The 18,117-nt window shown below is 47.0% G+C and overlaps 1 protein-coding gene across 5 annotated transcripts in view; it reads right to left on the reverse strand.

Annotated features, from left to right (window-relative positions):
- Window positions 1–18,117, reverse strand: part of GIGYF2 (GRB10 interacting GYF protein 2) — a 2,415,541-nt gene that overhangs the window by 454,202 nt on the left and 1,943,222 nt on the right. For all 5 annotated transcript variants that reach the window (XM_069617902.1, XM_069617899.1, XM_069617900.1 and 2 more), the window contains one exon: window positions 14,692–14,853. In XM_069617902.1, coding sequence (XP_069474003.1) covers window positions 14,692–14,853 — 162 coding nt within the window. The remainder of the gene's footprint in view (window positions 1–14,691; window positions 14,854–18,117) is intronic.

Genomic DNA, 18,117 nt, shown 5'->3' on the forward strand with positions numbered 1-18,117 from the left:
TCACAGTGACAAGTATTCAAATAAACTCTTACACACATGGTTTCTTGATTAAACCATTATTAATTTAACAGTCAGTTTGAATAAGCCTTCTTCAGAAGGGGCAATATAATAGTAACACACAAATACACTCCAAAATGCACACTCTTAGTTTCTATAAATCAGCAAATACCCATTTGGGATGGCACACAGACACTTCCTACAGCCTCCGGTGACTTAAATAGCTAGGACAGTGTGGATACTAATATATCACTAGTACATTTAGAGCAGTACTGAGATTGGTGTTAAATTAAAGAGGTTTTAGAATAAGAGAGGATATCACACAAATATTCTTAAGCAGGTAAGTACTTTTGAAACCCCCCAATGCAAAGAAAGTTAACCCTTTCCTGGAAGCAAGGTAGAAACACGCAATCAGAGGAGAGAAGAGTCATTCGGGGAGCCAGGCCAGCCAATGTCAATTGGACAAAAGTCTAGGTGAGCTGAAGCACTTCTTGCAGGTAAGCAAAAGTTTGCACAATGTTTTAGAAGTCTTTGTAGAAAAAGTAGAATCAAGTAGGGCCACAAACTGGGAGGCTTGTGAGGTGTAGAAGATGCAATCAACTCTACAGGAGCAGCCAAGATAGGTCTCAACTGAGAACAAGAAAGGCTACAAGACAAGAGGTAAGTTCTCTTAGACTTTACAATACCTTTGGCTAGAAGAAATGGTTCCAGCTGGCTTCTGTTCCTGTGTGGCTCTGCAGATCCTTTTGTTCTGTGCCTCAGTCGTGGGGACAAGGGGAGGACTTCTGGGGACCCATGCAACACAACGGGACGTTCGGCAACAGCAAAGGGCAATCTTAAATACAGTGGCACTTCGGCGTTTCAGCCCCTCGCTTCTGACAGCAAATAGCAACACAGCGGTTCTTGAATACCACATCAGACTTTCCTTGCTTCTGAGGTCCAGCACTCTTGAGGTGGTTCAGGCTTGGTCAGTCCTGCATCAGGGAAGTCCGGAGGATCTTCCTAGCACTCGGTTCCGACTTAAAAGTGATACACTCGATTTGGTGTTCCTCTCTCTTGCACTTTGGTTCCAGAAGCAGCAGTGGAAGTACAGCCAGCTTCCAGAAGATGTCCAAACGAGTTCACTTTGGAGTTGATTGGTCCCACCAACTCAAGGGGAGAAGTCGTCCTTGCATGGCTTCTCTAGTCAAAGCGAATTCAGAGTTTAAGCACAGCAGCAGGGTTTCACTGGGCTAACCAACAGTCCAAGAGTTGCAGCAGGCGTCTCTTACAAGTTTTTCTTTGGACTCTTTCGCCCAGTGTTTGACTGCCTTCCAAGCCAAAAAGCCTTGCCTTTTATGCAAGTTTCTCCCATTCATTCCAGCCCAGCTGTCAATCACACAGCAGGGTGGCTGTCCTTGCCGGACAGCCAGCCAGCCAGCCAATCATCTTTGAGTGCATTCCCCGTAACCAAGGGGATTAAGCACAGGGTACCTCCCTCACTTACTACCCCTGCCAGACATACAGGAGCCAGATGCGGGCTTCACTCGTGAATCCCGCCAAAGACAAAGCGAACAAAGGGGCAAACCTGGTTTGGCGCGCACAGTAAATCTCAAGAAGCACCTTTTCCAGCAATAAATGGTGAAAAACGACCAAGACCATTTTGACAAAATGGGCACCCATTGGTGGCCTTACTGCAAACGCAGCCTGAGGTAAAAACTCCCAATGGTAGTTAAAAGTAAACCACTGCCACCAGCCATTAATCGTAGAAAGGGTAACATAAAATTGTTACATGAGAAACTAGACAAATAGGATACTAAGAAACCCCTCCAGCACCCTACTGTAAGGTAGTGTGTGCTGGGTCTAGAAAGTTACAATTGTAAGTAAAGTCAATTTCACTTTACTGCTCTTGGAAACAGAAGTTTATCCAAGAGAAGATATTTAAACCTTTGGGAAATCTAAAAGATTTCCCTGTGTCACTGCATCGAAGGTGCAGTATGGAGTTTGCCTATGGAGTTTGTCCGACTCCAAAAAAAGGTAAGATTTTCACAGAACTGGTAAATCTTCCAGACCTGGGTCAACCCCAGAACATTTTGCTTTATTAGCGGGATATTTTTATTACTACCTCAGTGAGTGGGAACCTTTTTCCACACACGAATAATCTGTAACTCTTTTTATGGGTGTCATTTTTAAGACTCTCCATAGTGTCCTTTTAAAGTTATCCTCTTTAACAACTTATTGGCAATAAGTGCCTGTTGTCACTGGGTTGCCCTAGAGGCTCCCCTTTTAACTTTCTTTTGCTAACCTTGGGTGAACTACAGTTTCCAAGGGTAGAAACGATCTTTGGATCCCTTTTACATTGTATTCAGTGAAGCCAGCACACCCCACCTAATGTGGAGTGCTGGGGAGATGCAATGTATCCCCTTTCACATTAAAACTGTAACAATTCTGTTACAGGGACAGGCTTACCTTTCATGGCTGGTGGCAGTGATAACTTGTATTAATTTGGTGCACCTTTACCGTGGGCTGTGTTCACAGCTGTAGTAAAGGCACTTGAGGGTGCTCCTTTTACCAAAATGCCCCGTCTTCTTTTTTCACCACTTTAGTGTTTCTTGTTCCTTTCCCTGACATTGAGGGCGGGAAATATCTTTGTGTGATTTTTATCTTTGGCGGGAGTCCCCTCGACTCCCCGCCCAGGCTCTAGACTATCTGTGAGAGCAAGAAGCGAGGGAGGAGTCCAAAACTCCCCACCCCTTTGTCTTACGCCTTTGGGGGGGGAAGGGGGCTGTCTGTCCTGATTGGACAACCAGATGTCCCCTTCATGTAAAATGCAGGGAGAGACTGCAGAGGTTGTGCTTTAGTCCCCGATAAATGCTGCAAACCTGGAAGCTGAAGAAAAGTCGACCCGTGGAACCGAAACCGAAGAGTATGATGAGGGAAAAGCGGCTGAAACTATTTCCAGCCACCAGAGAGCCTGCTGTGTAACCGTAGCCTGCTGTAGCCCTTCCTTCCAATCGACCTACGGACTCCAAAAACGATGACCCTGACACAGAGCCCGGTGAGACCCACTAGACTCAAGGAGACCTGCATTTTGAGCCATCCCACGTGTTGCTGCAGCCTTGCGATTTTGCAATACCCCAATACCCTCGGACCTCCAGCCATTGTGCGGTGCACAGTCTTCCGAATTTCGAATCTCGCTGAAACTTCGTGGGCATCCTGGTGGATCTCCAGAGACACAATCTGAGTCTGAAAAGACCCCTCAACAGAGTGCTGGACCTTTGTAACAACGAGAATTCAACCGCGATTTTCTGTCGTCTTCTGTGCTCCTTGAAAAGGTGCCAAATCCGCAAAACTGCATTCAGCCGAGAGGGAAACCTTGCCTAGAGCCTTCTTCATCGATCCCTGCTGCAAAGTCCCTTCTGAGGTCTTGTTTTCAGTCCCCACGACACAGAATCCACTGGCCGGGTATTTGGCTCCAGACCCTCCTGCTGCAAAATCTTCTTCAATGCTGAGGTACTGTGTTGGTTTTGGTATATACTTACCTTAAGCCTGTTAGGATTTCTGTGTAGCTGTGGGTTGTTTTCTGTGATGGGAAGGCTTCTAATCCAGTGCACCCAGTCCCACTGCTACAATCCTGCTAGAGTGTCTTCTACGAAGCCCCTGGACCCTCTTCTAACCCTAGAAGTAAAGTACTCACCCGTTGGCCAAGTTTTCCTAGCAAACTCTGACATTTGCTACTAAAGAACATATCCTGACACTGCCTGTAGGTCATTAGTCCTAGTGACCCCCTCCCCATCTGCCACTGAAAACACTCATGTTCCAAGAATAAGGGAAAGACTTTCAAGGGATTGGGACTTTTGTATAGAAAAGAAAATAAGTGTTTAAAAGTTCTTACTTGTAAAGAGTTGGTTGGTAACTGTAATTCTAAGAGTGAACAGTTACAAAAGTTCTGATCTTGAATGTGTGATGCACTCTTCTCAAAAGTATGGTTAACATCTTTTCCTCCTTAGAAACTGTTTTACCATTCTAATAGAAAGTAGATGTGAAGGTATTTTACTCTCTTGTGATTAGGTTGTGCCTCTTCCCAAAGGTAAAGTGTTGGTTTCACCAGATTATTCCTGCTGTGTAACTGTATGAGTGTCCTCCAACTGTTGGTATCACCAAATTAGTCCTTTGAGGATAATTGTACGAGTGTCCCCCAACTGGGTCTTGCTTCACCTGACTTGCTGCTAGCCTGTCCTTAATAAGTCTGCATACAGTTGTTGCCTACCTACAATAACTTTGAGTCATTCAGTAAAGTGTAACATTGGGTTTTACTTCCCCTTGGTTGTGAGGTTAAAAAAAAGGTATGTGGGTTTTACTTACCTTGAGTTAGCTGTGTGCCTTCCCAAAAATAACTTACAAGAGTTATTGCTTATCGCCATTTGTGGTTCACTGATCTCAAAAGCACCTTTAATTGCATATTACATCTTTAGGTTTTACTGACCTAGTAGAACTGTGTTAACACAAAATTAGTCATAGGTTTTTACTGCACCTGGAATAAGTGTTCCGCTATTCACAAAAAGTATATTGTCCAATTTACTGATTAAGCGATTTGTACTAAGAGTCAGTGTATAACTGGTAGGGTCTATTGCACTTGCATTACTGATGTTAATTGTGAAATTAACCATTGGTTTTTACTCCCCAAGAATATGTGTGAACTATACTGAATGTCTATGAAACGGTTTTGACTTCCCTAGAACTGCTAGGTATTTCAAATAAGGTCTAAACTTGGGTCTGTGTACCTTCAAGTATAGTGTGTTTTTGTATTGTGATTTCATATAATGTGTGAGTGCTTACTTACCCCTAGATTTATCTGGGCCTACCTGTATTTAAATAAAACCTTTATTTTTACAATACAAAATGTTTCTTTGGACCATTTGTATTACAATTTCATTTGTACTGATTCTACAGCCCTATCCCCTCCTAAAATAAGCCTGGCTGCTCTATGTTACCATGTACTCAGGTGGTACAGTTTTATACTAAGAGTGGAGTCTTGTACTGCCTCAGTCGAATGGTTTTACTAAGCCCTTAGTTGGACTTCAGAAAAACTGTCATAACACAGTAAAATACACGAGTGAGTGGGAAAAGGTCTCACTCTCTCCAGGTTGAAAATAAAAAAAAAGTGCTAGAGTCTAGCGAAAGTGCTGGGGGTCTCGAAGGTAGAGAGGAATTGGCACATTACTGAGAATTCTCCCTAACACTTGACATAGGTGTTTGCAGGGCACAGGTCTAATACAGGGCGCATTGTCAGATCTTTTTTAGGCACAAGGAAGTACGTTGAATAAAGACCCTGGTTTACCAGGTTTGCGGGACGATTTCATCGGCATCTTTAACAGCAGCGCTGCGACTTGTTCCAAGAGTATGCGCTGTTCTTCCCTTGTGGTGGCTCTGTCGCAGGGGGCGGAAGGAGGATCGCTGCAGTAGTTCCATCCAATAACCGTCCGCTTCGGTAGGAAGCATCCACTTGTCCGAGGTGATTTCCCCTCCCCATGCGTGGGTGAAGTGCGTTATCTGTCCTCCTACTGTAGTGGAATAGAAGGGTACCTGAAGCGAGTGGTCATTGCTTTGTAGAGGATCTGCCCCGGCTGCGAGATCTTTGCTGGCCCCTCTGGAAACCTTGAGATGATTGTCCTTGATTGGAACCCCAGGATGAACCCTGACCTTGGTTGTATCGGATCCTCTGTGCAAATTTTGGCCTCTGAAACAACAAACTATTTCCACCCCTTTGGCCAGAAGGTTTATTGGTGAGTTGACCCAGAAACTTCAAAGTGTCATACTCTTCCTTTGCATTCTTTAATGCATCCTCTACTGCTTTGCCGAAAAGCATGTTAGACTCTACTGACATATTGAGGAGGGTTGCCTGTGTCACTAATTTGAATCCTGACTGGCGCAGCCATGCATTGCGCTTTATAATTGTGCCCTCTGCTATAATTCTGCTATAATCCTGCCTGCGTTGTCAGCTGCATCTAAATTATTTTTTAAGATGCAGTTAGATACAGCTTTACCCTCTGCTACTGCGAGAGACAGCAGAGACTTTAATGGTTCTGGGGCCCAAGCCATTAAGGTGGCGATTTCCTCCCACTTGTGGCAGTTGTAACTGGCCAGCAGAGTGGAGGTGTTGGCAATTGTCGTTTGCAAAACTGCAGCAGTGGCCACTTTCCTTCCGAAAGTGTATAGTTTCTTAATCTCTTCATGAGCGGGTTGCTTCCGATTAAGTGAGTGGTGTTGCCGCCCTCTTCCCTGTTGTGTTAACTACAAGTGATCTGATTTTAATGACTCCTTATGTAGAGGGGATCTGATGGAGCTGGAGGAACATCTTCTCAATTCTGGGGTTTACTGCTCGTGTGAGGTTAGGGGTTTCTAGAGAGGGTTGAATCCTTCTTTGTACGGATTTTAATAATGGTATAAATTGGGTAACAGCTTTTTTGTTGTCCAATGTCCTCGACAAAGTCTTGGTCAACCTCAGTTTCCTGCGTTTGAATTTGAAAATGCTCTGCTGCCTTTAGCAGATCATTAAATTGAAGTTGGTTGTTGTAAAGAAACGCACTGGAGAGGGGTGTCTGTACTCCTGCTTTCTATATGGCAGAGGAGAGGCACAGAGGACCCCAGCCAAGATGCTCTATAGGGTATCTATGGTTGAGCAATCAAGGCCTAGCTTCTCAGGAGGTGATGCAGGCTGGTTCTTAAGTACAGTGTAGTCCCCCAGCACCCACAAAGGAATGTCCACACACTGTATTAGTTAAAACACAGTCTTTATATGAATAAGGTTCAATGTTATGTACACCATATAACGATAATATACTTTTGTGCTCCGACAATTCTAAAATGGTAAATATATACAGTTCTTGGTGGTACCACGATTACTCAAGATTCCATTAAAATGTAGCCACTGTACTCAGTTCAAATAGCATACGAATAAACACAACAAAACGTTATCAACCCTAGACTTAGCAAGGAAGTAAGTTGGTTAGACAATTGGCAGAATGCTAAGCCCGTACTGTCAGGCACAGTCCTGTATGAGGACCCCCCCCCCCCCAGCCCGCCTGGGCAACATGTAAATGAAGATGCACTACAAGCGAAGTGCATATAGTCTCTATTAGAGTCTTATTTTCTTCTATAGTTCTGCAAACCAAATGTACCTTGCGTTGTAGAGTTCTTCGTCAGGGAATCAACGGGCCCTTCTTGAGTGCGCTCCCTTTCAGGCAGGAGCCACGGGTCGTCGAACTTCCGAGATGAAGAAAAGGTGAAGGGAACAGCGGTTCACCTTCTTCCGGCTCGACTTCGAGAGCAAGCATCAACTATCAACTTCAGCTTCTGAACGATTTCTAGCCGTGAGGGGTCCCCAGATATACCAGTTGAACTCCCATTAATTCTGCTGGGTCAAACTCAGGCAACCAATCACTCAGAGGGGCATTCAGGCAGTCAGCCAATCAAGCGCACAGTGCATTCAGGCCATTGTTCTCCATCCACACCCTGAACACAGGATGTGGATTCGGACAAGTACTTTGCCATTCAGCCTACACACTGCATTCATACCAGTTTCGGTCAGGGCTGTCTCAGTCATTGTCTCAGACACCCATAACATAGAATGTGTATTCATCACACTCCATTCACCCAGGTCCCAACCCACGGGCATACCCACAACATACGTTTGTTGGGAAGAATCCAACCAGTCTGGTCGGCACTTCCCCACACTACCATTTATGGAACTTCCACGCACCAGCCTGTCAAGGGGAAGGGGCAGAGTCAGGGCTTCCTGGGACTTCTCGAAAAAAGGTAACGGGCAATAGAAAGCAAGAGACCACAGGGGCCATCTTGTTTCATATCAGGAATCCACTGATTCCAATGACAGGGGCCTGGGTATCCCAAAATGGAGGATGCTCAGGACAGCTGTGAATTCAGTACAGAGCTGCCACCAGCCCAGTAACCTGCTCTGTGGGCCATACACAGGTGCCCAAAAACATACACTAGGAGTACAGAGTCATACTCCCACCCATGGGTGCCATAAGGGTATCCAAAGGGTCTGTTCACCAAACCAAATACAGGAAGAGCCGCACCGCCAGGCATCCACATGAACTCCTGCGCGGAAAACAAGTCAGAACATACATAAGGCAATAGAGGCCCTGTCCCTCTGATGCATTTCCAGCATCACAGTTGTTAACTGGTGAATCCACCACTGGTGGTTCTACATGATCTGGAGATGGTAAGATGTAGATGCCTTCTTCATCGTCATCAAAATAATGTTCTACCACCCCCAAGTTCTCTTGATCATCAGAATCTGTATGAGGGTCATAGAGATCAAATTTGTTTGGGTCCTGCTGAGGGGTGTCTTGAAAGGTGTCTGGCCGGGCTCTTTTTGCTGGGGGGTGAGACATTGTTGCCCCAGTAGATGATGGTGTGTTCAGACGATTACCCACAGATTGAGGGTTTTTCTCAGACAAATCAGCCATAAAGGACATACATCTCATCACTCGGTCTATATCCTCAGCCGACCTCTATGAGGAACTTGGGATAGTGACTGGAGTAGGGGGTAGTTCTGGTGTACATTGCTTCTTGTGTTTCATAGTTGTAACCAAGGTACCCTCTCCCCCTGGGAAACATGGTCTTTTTCCCTATGGGATGCACTCTCTTTTTCCCTATCGGGTTTGTGGCTCTTCGAGGTATGGTGTTTCGAAGTCGGCACTTGAAGCAGTTTCAGGGACATGTTTCTTGACTAAGTGCGACAATTTTGATGTCTGTAGGTTTTTTCCCCCGATTTGGACGTTATAGAAGATTGTCACATTTCGGTGGAAGGACGTGCCGGCACTGCGTCTCTCGATGCCAGTATTGGACACAGCGTGCGAGCCGGATCCAACTCTTGACCTTGGTAGCCTGTTGTGCGGCGAGCGCGATTGCGAAAGCCCAGAGGACAGGGAGCTAGTGGACCGTCATCTTGACGCTGTGTGTGGCCGTGATGACGGTGGTGTTGTCGTCTGGGCTTGGGTTGTTAGTTTTGCAGGGGATGACATGACTGTGCTAATGCCGCCAGGTGTTGCACCCGTAACAGTGCCACTGGCCTGTCTGTTGGGGCCGGTGGCTCGCACCTGGGAATCAGAAGGTTCCTTACTACGTTAGTCATCTGAAAAGACGCTGATGCTGCCGTCGCTCGAAGCAGCCTCCACGTATATGGCATCCACGGCCTGCATGGCGTGGTGGACCCAGCGCTTTGTCTTTTGGTCCTTTAGGGTCTTGGATTTAAAAAGCTTACAAGCTTTACAATGACCCTTGTTATGATCCCTGGGAAGGCAGAGGTTGCACACCCGGTGCAAATTCTTCCAGGGAAAGTTCTTGTTACGACTGGGACAGAATTTAAAAGGGTGTATTCTCCATTATTAATTGTAAGGGCAGCCTGGCGATTATAAAGGGGAGAAGGGGAAAAATACATTCTCTTAGTAGGCTAAGATGTGTACCACCCCTAACTCTCCCTACTGTCTGGGCCGAGGCCCGCAGTGGCCCGCCAAAGCTATAGGATCGTAGAGTCAAGTTCTTTGTCCGACGATATTTGTCCGCGAAAACCTGTTGCTCTAATTTTTTTCGTAAATAAATAGCATTGGCGGAAAGGGAACGCTGCGTTTAGCATCCGACAATGATGGCGGAAAAAAACAATCATGACGCGTGAAGGACCATGGGTACAGTGGACGTCACACTAGGGATAGTGTTACTGGAATGCCTTGTCAACATCCCTTATCGAATTTCGAAAACTGTAACACGCAGCTTCCCCTAGATGTCAGCCTATGCATAGCATGTGATCCAAGCAGATTCCACAAGCCTCAGAAATCTGTATATACTGCTGAAAACATACCAAACGTACTTCATCTGTAACACAACCTCCACACACTAATACCAGATAACAGATCTCCAAATCCTTCCAATAACTTACACAATCTCAGCACAACTAGTGCATCCTTATGCCATGGGCGCACGAGGCATATACCATACCACCTAGAAGATAACCCACCCCCTATTCCCCCCACACAAACACACACCCCGACCAACCAGTTGTTCTGAAATGAAACTACAAACACCAAGGCAAAAGCAATTGTGCTTCCTCCCTCACCTCCTGTTATGGCGAACTCCCAAACATGTGCTAATACCCTCCACCTTAGAGACCCCCAGCAACTTTGCTGGATTTTGAGGACTTGATTTTTTTTTTTTTTAACCTGGAGTGAGTGAGACCCTTTTTCCACTCATTTATTTTAATGTGATTTCATACACCATTTCTTTTTGGTTATGCAGTGTATCCAACTCCATAGGCATCATCTTTTACAATCCTTCAGAGCAGTGACACAGGGAAGTCTTCCAGATTTCCCAAGGTTTAAATACCTTCTCTGGGATCAACTACTGTTTCCCAGAAAAGTGTAGTGAAATTGACTTGTAAAATTCTCGACTCAGCACACCCTATCTTGCAATAGAGTGCTGGAGGGGTTACTTAGTATCCCCCCGTGTCTAGTTACTCGTGTAGCATTCATATGTTACCCTTTCCTCTCAGAAAGGCTGGTGGCAGTAGTTTTGCAATGAACTACCATGATTTACTCCGACCGCGAACTGTTCGCAGCTCCGGTAACGTTAAATCGCGGGAGCCACGTTTTTCAAAATAAATCTGAGCCTCCTTTGTTAAAATGGTCATCGATCATCTTTTTTCGCCATTTCTTTGTGGAAAGGTCCTTAGAGTTTCTCTCTGCGCGCCAAACCAGGGTTGGTCTCTTTGTTCATTCGCCTTTGGCGGGCTTCAGGACTGAAACCCGCTTCTGGCTCCAGAGTGTCTGCGGTAGGCAGGAAGTGAGGGAGGTGCCCGAAATTCCATGTGCTTAGTCTCCTAGGAGACCCAAATGCACTCTAACGATTGGCTGGCTGAATGTCCTGCAAGGACAGCCACTCTGCTGGGTGAATGGCATCTAGGCTGGAATTAATGGGAGAGAACTGAATAAAAGGCGAGTCTCTTGGCTTGGAAAGCAGAGTCAACCACTGAAGGAAAGGAACCGAATAAGAACTTCAAGAGGACAGCTCCTGCAACTCCTGGACCGTTGGTTTGCCCAGTGAAGCCCTGCTGCAGGTCCGAATCGCCAAGTTCGCATCGACAGAGAAGCCCTGCCAGGACGACTTCTCCCTTTGTGTTGGTGGGACCAATCAACTCCCAAGTAAGCCACCTGGACACCTATTTCAGAGCTGGTTGCATTTCCTCAGAGTGCTGCAGGAAACCGTAGAGCCAGGGAGAGGGACACCAGATTGTGTGCGTTGCTTGTAGGCTGGCAGAAAGCTTTTGGAAGATCCTCTGGACTCCCACGAAGTAGGACTGACCAAGCCTGAGCCCCATCAGCAGAGATCGGGACCCCAGAAGCAAGGACAGTCCACCTCGACAGCCAGGAACCATGCTTATTGCTATTTGCTGTACCGCAAGGAGCTGAAACGCGAAACAGCCACGTAAAGTTTGCCAGTTGCCAGCTTTGATGGTGCCAATACAGTGCAGGAGTCCCCTGACGTCCTCCCTCTTGTCCCCACAACTGAGGCCCAGGAACAGTGAGATCTGCCCGAGATGTACAGGAACAGAAGTCTTCAGCTGCATCCTTTTCTTCTTTACTAAGGTACTGTAAAACTAGCCTAAGAGCACTTACCTCTTACTGTGGAAGTGCTTGAAACTTCTGCAACTCACAAGTCTAATCGGCTTGTGGCCCTACATTTGGTTCTTCTTGTTATCAAAGACTTTTCCATTTACTTACCTGAAGTGCTGCATCCTATACAAAGACTTTTGCCTATTGACTTTGGCTTAGCCTATTGAATTGAATGACTCTTCTCTTGCAATCTGAAAGTATTTGCCCTGCTTAAGAAAATGTGTATTTCTTGTGTTCTAATAACCTTTGCCTTTTATAAACTATTGAGAGTATTCTGTATGCCAACAGTAAGGTATTAATGTCCCCAGCACCCTTGTTACTGAAGTCACCTGTGGGTGTAGGTTGTGTCTATGGGAAAACCCAAAAGGGCCTTGTCTGATTCAGAAACTTAGACTGTACAGTATTGAAGTATATTTCTGAGTTACTATTCTATTGTTCCATTCTGAAGAAGGCTATATAACTCACTGATTAATAATTGTTTATGCAAGAAACCTTGAGTGTAAGAGTTTATTTGAATACCTGTAACTGTGAATCTTTGTGTAACTCCACTACAGCTCACATTTCCCCTATTGAGATTAGCCTGACTGCTCAACACAATACCAAAACTGTGTAGTACACGCTTATACCAAAGGTTGGGTTGCCTATACCGGTAGTCATAGTTGTTTGTAGTGTTCCCAGAGGGTACTGCACTCAAACTTTGCCTAAGACCTCCTATTATCAAACCCACTGTTAGGCAGAATCCTGTGCAGTGCCCTTAGGGACCACTATACACAATTAAGACTACAAGTGGCAAAACAAGTTTACCTTTGGTACAAGCCTGTACTACACTGTTAAAGTGGTAGCAGTAGCGGAGCAGCCAGACTTATCTCAAGAGCAAATGAGCAGTAGTAGAGATTACACCAAGGACTACAATTACTGTGACTCAAGCAAACACTGACTCAAGGTTTTTGGTTAAAAAGTAAAATGACATTTATTTTTAAACCATCAGTTCATAAAACACTTCACTTCTATTAAATTAAAACCACACATAAAATACGCTACACACAACCAATTCACTTTGTGCAGAACAACTCAAGGTAAGTACCTTATGGTTTGACGGACCGGTGTTGTGAAACAGAAGACGTTACCGGTAATACATGTGCGATCACTTTTTGACAGTAATGACAGTTCGGTTTTACTAAAGACATGCGTATCTGCGGAAAGAAATGTCACCGGGGTAAAAACACACTTGGCACCTGAGTTAGCAAAAGAGAGTTGGGGGCAAAAATCGTAGGCAATACTTTGTCAAGGCAGACAGAATCAGAGAACATTTGCTGATAGGAAGATAAAAGTCAATAGGCTAGCGCCAATGTGAAGTGGAACCGGATTCCTGTTGTCGAGGATCACACAGTCAGACAGTTCAAGATTCAACGTTGCCAGGAGTACTTGGATATTGTCAACATAGGAAGCAAAAGTTAGAAGAGGGAAGGAAGACAAGGGCAAGCCTTGGGCGAGGAGAAAAGGGTTCACCCTTGTTCCTCGAAGCTGGACACAGTACCTTTATTCTTTTGAAGAAGCTGGTGCCACGGCAGTTGTTCCTGGTAGTTTCCCGCAGACTCTCAGTTCCCGGAGCTTCAGTCGTGGGGACAAGGACGACATCTGGAGTGAGCGGCACTACCCAGGGATGAGGCCAGCAGCAGCGACAGTGAATAAAAGGGGGTCTCCTTTAAAACAGGAGAGGCTCTTCAGATGGCTATCCGGACCACTACAGCAGTGTGCAGCGATTTCAACCACGAAGATGATCCTCTGGCTGTGGAAGATGAGCTGGTTGACCCCACCAGGCACAAGGGAAGAAGACTCCGGACTGGATCTTCTCTGGTCGTTGAAGGGTAGATAGCTCAGGACTGCAGCAGGGCTTCACCGGGACTCAGTAGTTGCAGCAGCCGCCTTCTTCTCTGCTTCTCTTCGGTTCCTTGTGGTTCCAGTGGCGACTGACTTCGGTCCCAAGAGTCCTGCCTTTTATGCGAAAATCCCCCAATCACTCAGCCTGGCTATCAATCACGCAGCAGGGGTGTTGTCCGGCCCGGACAACCACCTCAGCCATTCATGGCAAAGTGCGACTTGGGTTTCCAAGGATACCCTGTGCAGGGGGGGGTGACTACACCCCTCCCTCACATACAGTCCACCTAGACACCCAGGCACCAAGAGGAGGGCTTCTTTGCAGAAGCCCGCCAAAAGACGGTGAACAAAGAAGGCAAACCTGGTTTGCCGCGCAAAGTAAAACACAAGAAGGATTTTAACAAAAAGAAATGGCGAATAAACCAGACCGGAGCCAAAAGAAAGATTATTTGGTCAAGCGGGTTTATGTTCGAGGCTAATATAATAGCCTGGAACAATACCACGTTTATAAAGTATAATCGCGGTAGAAAAGTTAGGGTAGATACCACTGCCACCAGCCAAGTCTAAATGTTAAAAGAGCAAAACAAAGATCAGAGAGGCACAGACAAAAAGGAATAGGTATTAACCCTTTCCAGTACTCCATGTAAGATGGGGTGTACTGGGTCTGTAATTTTAAATAACTACATAAAGTAAATGACACTGTACCTGTTTCTGGGGGACAGTAGTCAGCCCCAGAAAAATGGAGTCAGTGGGAAGTCTCAAAGACAACCCTGTGCCACTGCACTGAAGGTGCTGTGTAATACACACAAAAAGTGGGGCTCATGGATTGGTGTGCTCCAGAGCCCAAGATCACACAAACAATAGAAATACACATGGCAAAACACATGTAAGAGTGGGAAAAAGGCTCACACTCTTACAAAGTGGAAAAAATAAACTCCAGAAATCCAGCAAAGCTGCTGGGGGACGGGGGGCTCACTAGGTGAAGGAAATTAGCCATGGAATGAGAATTCTCCCCAACACCCACTCCTTCTCCTTTTTACAGATCTGCCCAAGAACTGAGAGTTCATGCAAATGCCAGCTGTGTGCAATATAAATCCCATTAACATAACATTTTACATGATTCAGGCCACCTTAAAATATTGCATACCTGTTTCTGGATTATTTCATCCTTCCGCCGCTGCTCTTCTTCCTCTTTCTTCCTTCTCTCCTCCAACTGCTTAAGTGCATCGGCCTGCTGCTGTCGCTCTTCCTCCTCCCGCTGACGTCTTAGTGCAGTTTCCTGTTCTCTCTGGCGCTTCAGAGCTTCTTCCTATAGACAGTAAAGAAAGTATTGGCTCACTCAATACAGTTAAAAAAGACACAGTGTATATATGTGAACGCAAAAAGCAGGGTAGAGGATCATTATGGTTAAATTAAACAAAAAGGTTCCCAAAAGCAGACAGTCCTTTGCAAGATAAACTGGACAGAGGTCAATTCAAAAACGTTTAGGAGCAAAGTGATCACTCTTCCATGGTATTGTCAAAATACCTATGACAACATGATTTCGAAAATCAACCATGGTGAGAAGATTTTAGGAGGCCAGCCAAGTTATGGTGAAAATGACTCAAATGTTTAGCCAAAAACCGAATCAAGGTAGTGTGGTGGGCAGTCAATGCTTAGTCTCAGGCAAGTGTTCGAGTGCGCGTGGCCAGGGGCCCCAATGAATCCACATAGAACAACACAATTCAGTTCAGACAGTCAGTCAGTTGGAACAAGTTACTTACCTCTAACTGTGCTTCTCCAGTCTGGCATGGATTCACATGCTCATGAATATTCCCCGTCGTCAGGCTGGGAATCGAAGAAAAAATCAGTTTCAGTTTCACTTCTGAACTGTCTTTCTTCTAACAACCAATCACTGGTCTCTGGGTCATACTGCCCCTAGCCAATGACTGCCCTCTACCTAAGCCCCTCCTCTGGCAGCCATCGTCAGATTTGGTACACGTAAAGTGGCAGTCGGACCAAGAGAAGAGCAGCAGAGGGGTAGGCGGCAGGGTTCGCATGTGAATCCATGCCAGACTCATGCTGGAGAACCACAGTTACAGCTAAGTAACTTGTTCCTTCTCCAGTATGGGGTCTGGCATGGATTCACATGTTCATGAATAAAAAATACATGGCAGTCCACACATGCACAACCACAGGAGGTGGCAAGGCTCAACATTAAGCATCTCAACATTAAGCATCTTTTATCTCCTCACCAGGGCCACCTTCAAGCGGACAGGTTGCGCAGCACTGCTTGGCCGACTCTGGATTCCTCCCTGGAATCCCTGTTGACGCAGTAGAACTTTGTGAAAGTGTGCGTCGACCTCCACGTAGCAGTCCTGCAGATGCCAAGCAGGGGCACACGAGACAGGAACGCCGTAGTTGCAGCGATCGCTCTGGTCGAATGGGCTCTCGGACGGCCAGGCAACAGTCGGTTTGCCATCCGGTGACAATGAGTGATGCAGCCGGAGAGCAACCTGGAAATGTAAGCCTTGGAGAGGGTCTTCCCATGGTTCACAGGGCCAAAGTTCACAAAAGGTTGCGACGTCTTCCGAAAACTTTTTGCGATCCACATAGAACTTCAGCGCTCTAGCCACATCCAGCGAGAGCAAAGTCCTCTCAGCCAGCGACAAAGGCGTCGGGAAGAATACAGCTAACACCAAGGGCTCGTTTAGATGAAAGTCCGACGGCACCTTGGGCATGAAGGAGAGGTGTGCGTCTGTAGCATCACCCTCGTCTCGTGAAATGTCAAATAAGGTCGTTTACAAGAGAGGGCTGGAATCTCTCTCACTTGCCGTGTGGAGGTGATGGCCACAAGAAAAGCTATTTTCCACAACAAAAAATTCAGTGACGCCAAATGCATAGGCTCGAACGGTGGACCCATGAGCCTAGTAAGCACCACATTGAGTTCCCACGCTGGGGCCTTCACCGGCAGAACAAGCAAAATTGTCCTTTGACGAACTCCTTGACCAAACGATGCAACCATAAGGATGATCGTCCAGGAGATCTGGTGCAGCGGGAAATGGCCGTCAGATAAACTCTGATGGAAGCATGGGCCAGTCCTGCCTTGGCCAACGACAACAAATACGGGAGCACCTGCGAAGCAGTGACTAGTAGGGGGTCGATCTTCTCAGTACGGCAGCAAACCTCTTCCACCGGTGCCAATAGCATTTGCGAGTAGATGAAGCTCTGGCCTTGGCAAGCACCTCCTTACAATCTGCTGGGATATCGTAGCCCCCAAACTCTAGTGCTGCAGGAGCCAGGCCTTCAGGTTCAGTGCTCCTGGGTCGTGGTGCAGAATCGCGCCTCCTTCCCTGGCGAGAAGATCTGCGTCCACCGTAAGCTTGACTGGAGGCGACGCAGACATGTCCAGAAGGTCCGGGTACCATATCTGTCTCTGCCACGCCGGTGCAACAAGGATCCTCCTGCACCGGGATCGTCTGAGTTGATTGACTAGTCAAAGCAGCAACGGAGGGAACGCATACAGAAACAGGCCGTGCCAGGGGAAAGAGAATGCGTCCCCCATGCTTCCCAGCTGGGGAAACCTGTGGGCGAAACTCCGGTACTTGGTGTTCGTCGCTGTCGCAAACAGATCGATCTGGGGATTGCCCCATCTGCAGAACAGGTGATCGACTTGGTCCTGCCGAAGTTCCCACTTGTGGTAAGAGCTCAGCTCGCTGCTGAGAGAGTCAACAATGGTTTTCTTCACTCCTGCTAGATGTAACGGGATGAGGAACATCCCCTGGGCTACGGCGCCCCTTTGGAGAGCCCGGGGATCTGGTTCCCCCCTGCTTCCGGATGTAGAACTTCGTGGTGGTATTGTCCGTGAAGACCAGTACCACTTTGCCCTTGACGGACGGAAGGAAGGAAGGCTTTGAGGGCCCAAACACTGCCCGCAGCTCCAACACGTTGGTGTACAACGACTTATCCTCCGGTAGGCACAGGCCTCTTGCATGAAGACTTCTGGAATGCGCTCCCCATCCTTCCAGGGAGGCATGCGTTTTGACCGTCTCCTGATGAGGTGGGGTCTGGAAATCCGCACCTGCGGCCAGATGTCCGCACACTCCCCACCACCGTATCGCTCGACGGAAACCCTCATGGAGTGTGATCTTGTCCTCAAAGCTCCCTGCCACTTATATCCAGCGGGCGTCGGGGGAACTCCTCCAGCGGACGCATCCGTAGCCTGCACAGCCGAATGAGGTAAATGCATAACGACATCATGCAGAGTAGGGACTTGATGGACCTTACCCTTGCGACCTTCAGGGCCAACAGCCGTTGTACCTTGCCCAAGATGGCATTGATCCTCTCCTCCGACGGAAACGGCAGGCACAACACTCTGCTGAGACGGGCTCCCAGAAACAGTGCGTTGTGCGATGGAGTCAAGCAGGTCTTTGCAAAGTTTATAGAGAACCCCCGGTCCGCCAGGTGTTGGACTGTCTTCATCTGGTGGTCGACTAAAATGTCCTTTGAGTTCTGCCAGATGAGCCAATCATCCAGGTACGGGTACACGTGGATCCCTTGTAGGCGCTATTGCGCCGCGACCGGGGCCAGGCAC

This window comes from Ambystoma mexicanum, chromosome 10, assembly GCF_040938575.1.
Source record: "Ambystoma mexicanum isolate Mex_15411 chromosome 10, UKY_AmexF1_1, whole genome shotgun sequence".
Classification (NCBI taxonomy): Eukaryota; Metazoa; Chordata; class Amphibia; order Caudata; family Ambystomatidae; genus Ambystoma; species Ambystoma mexicanum.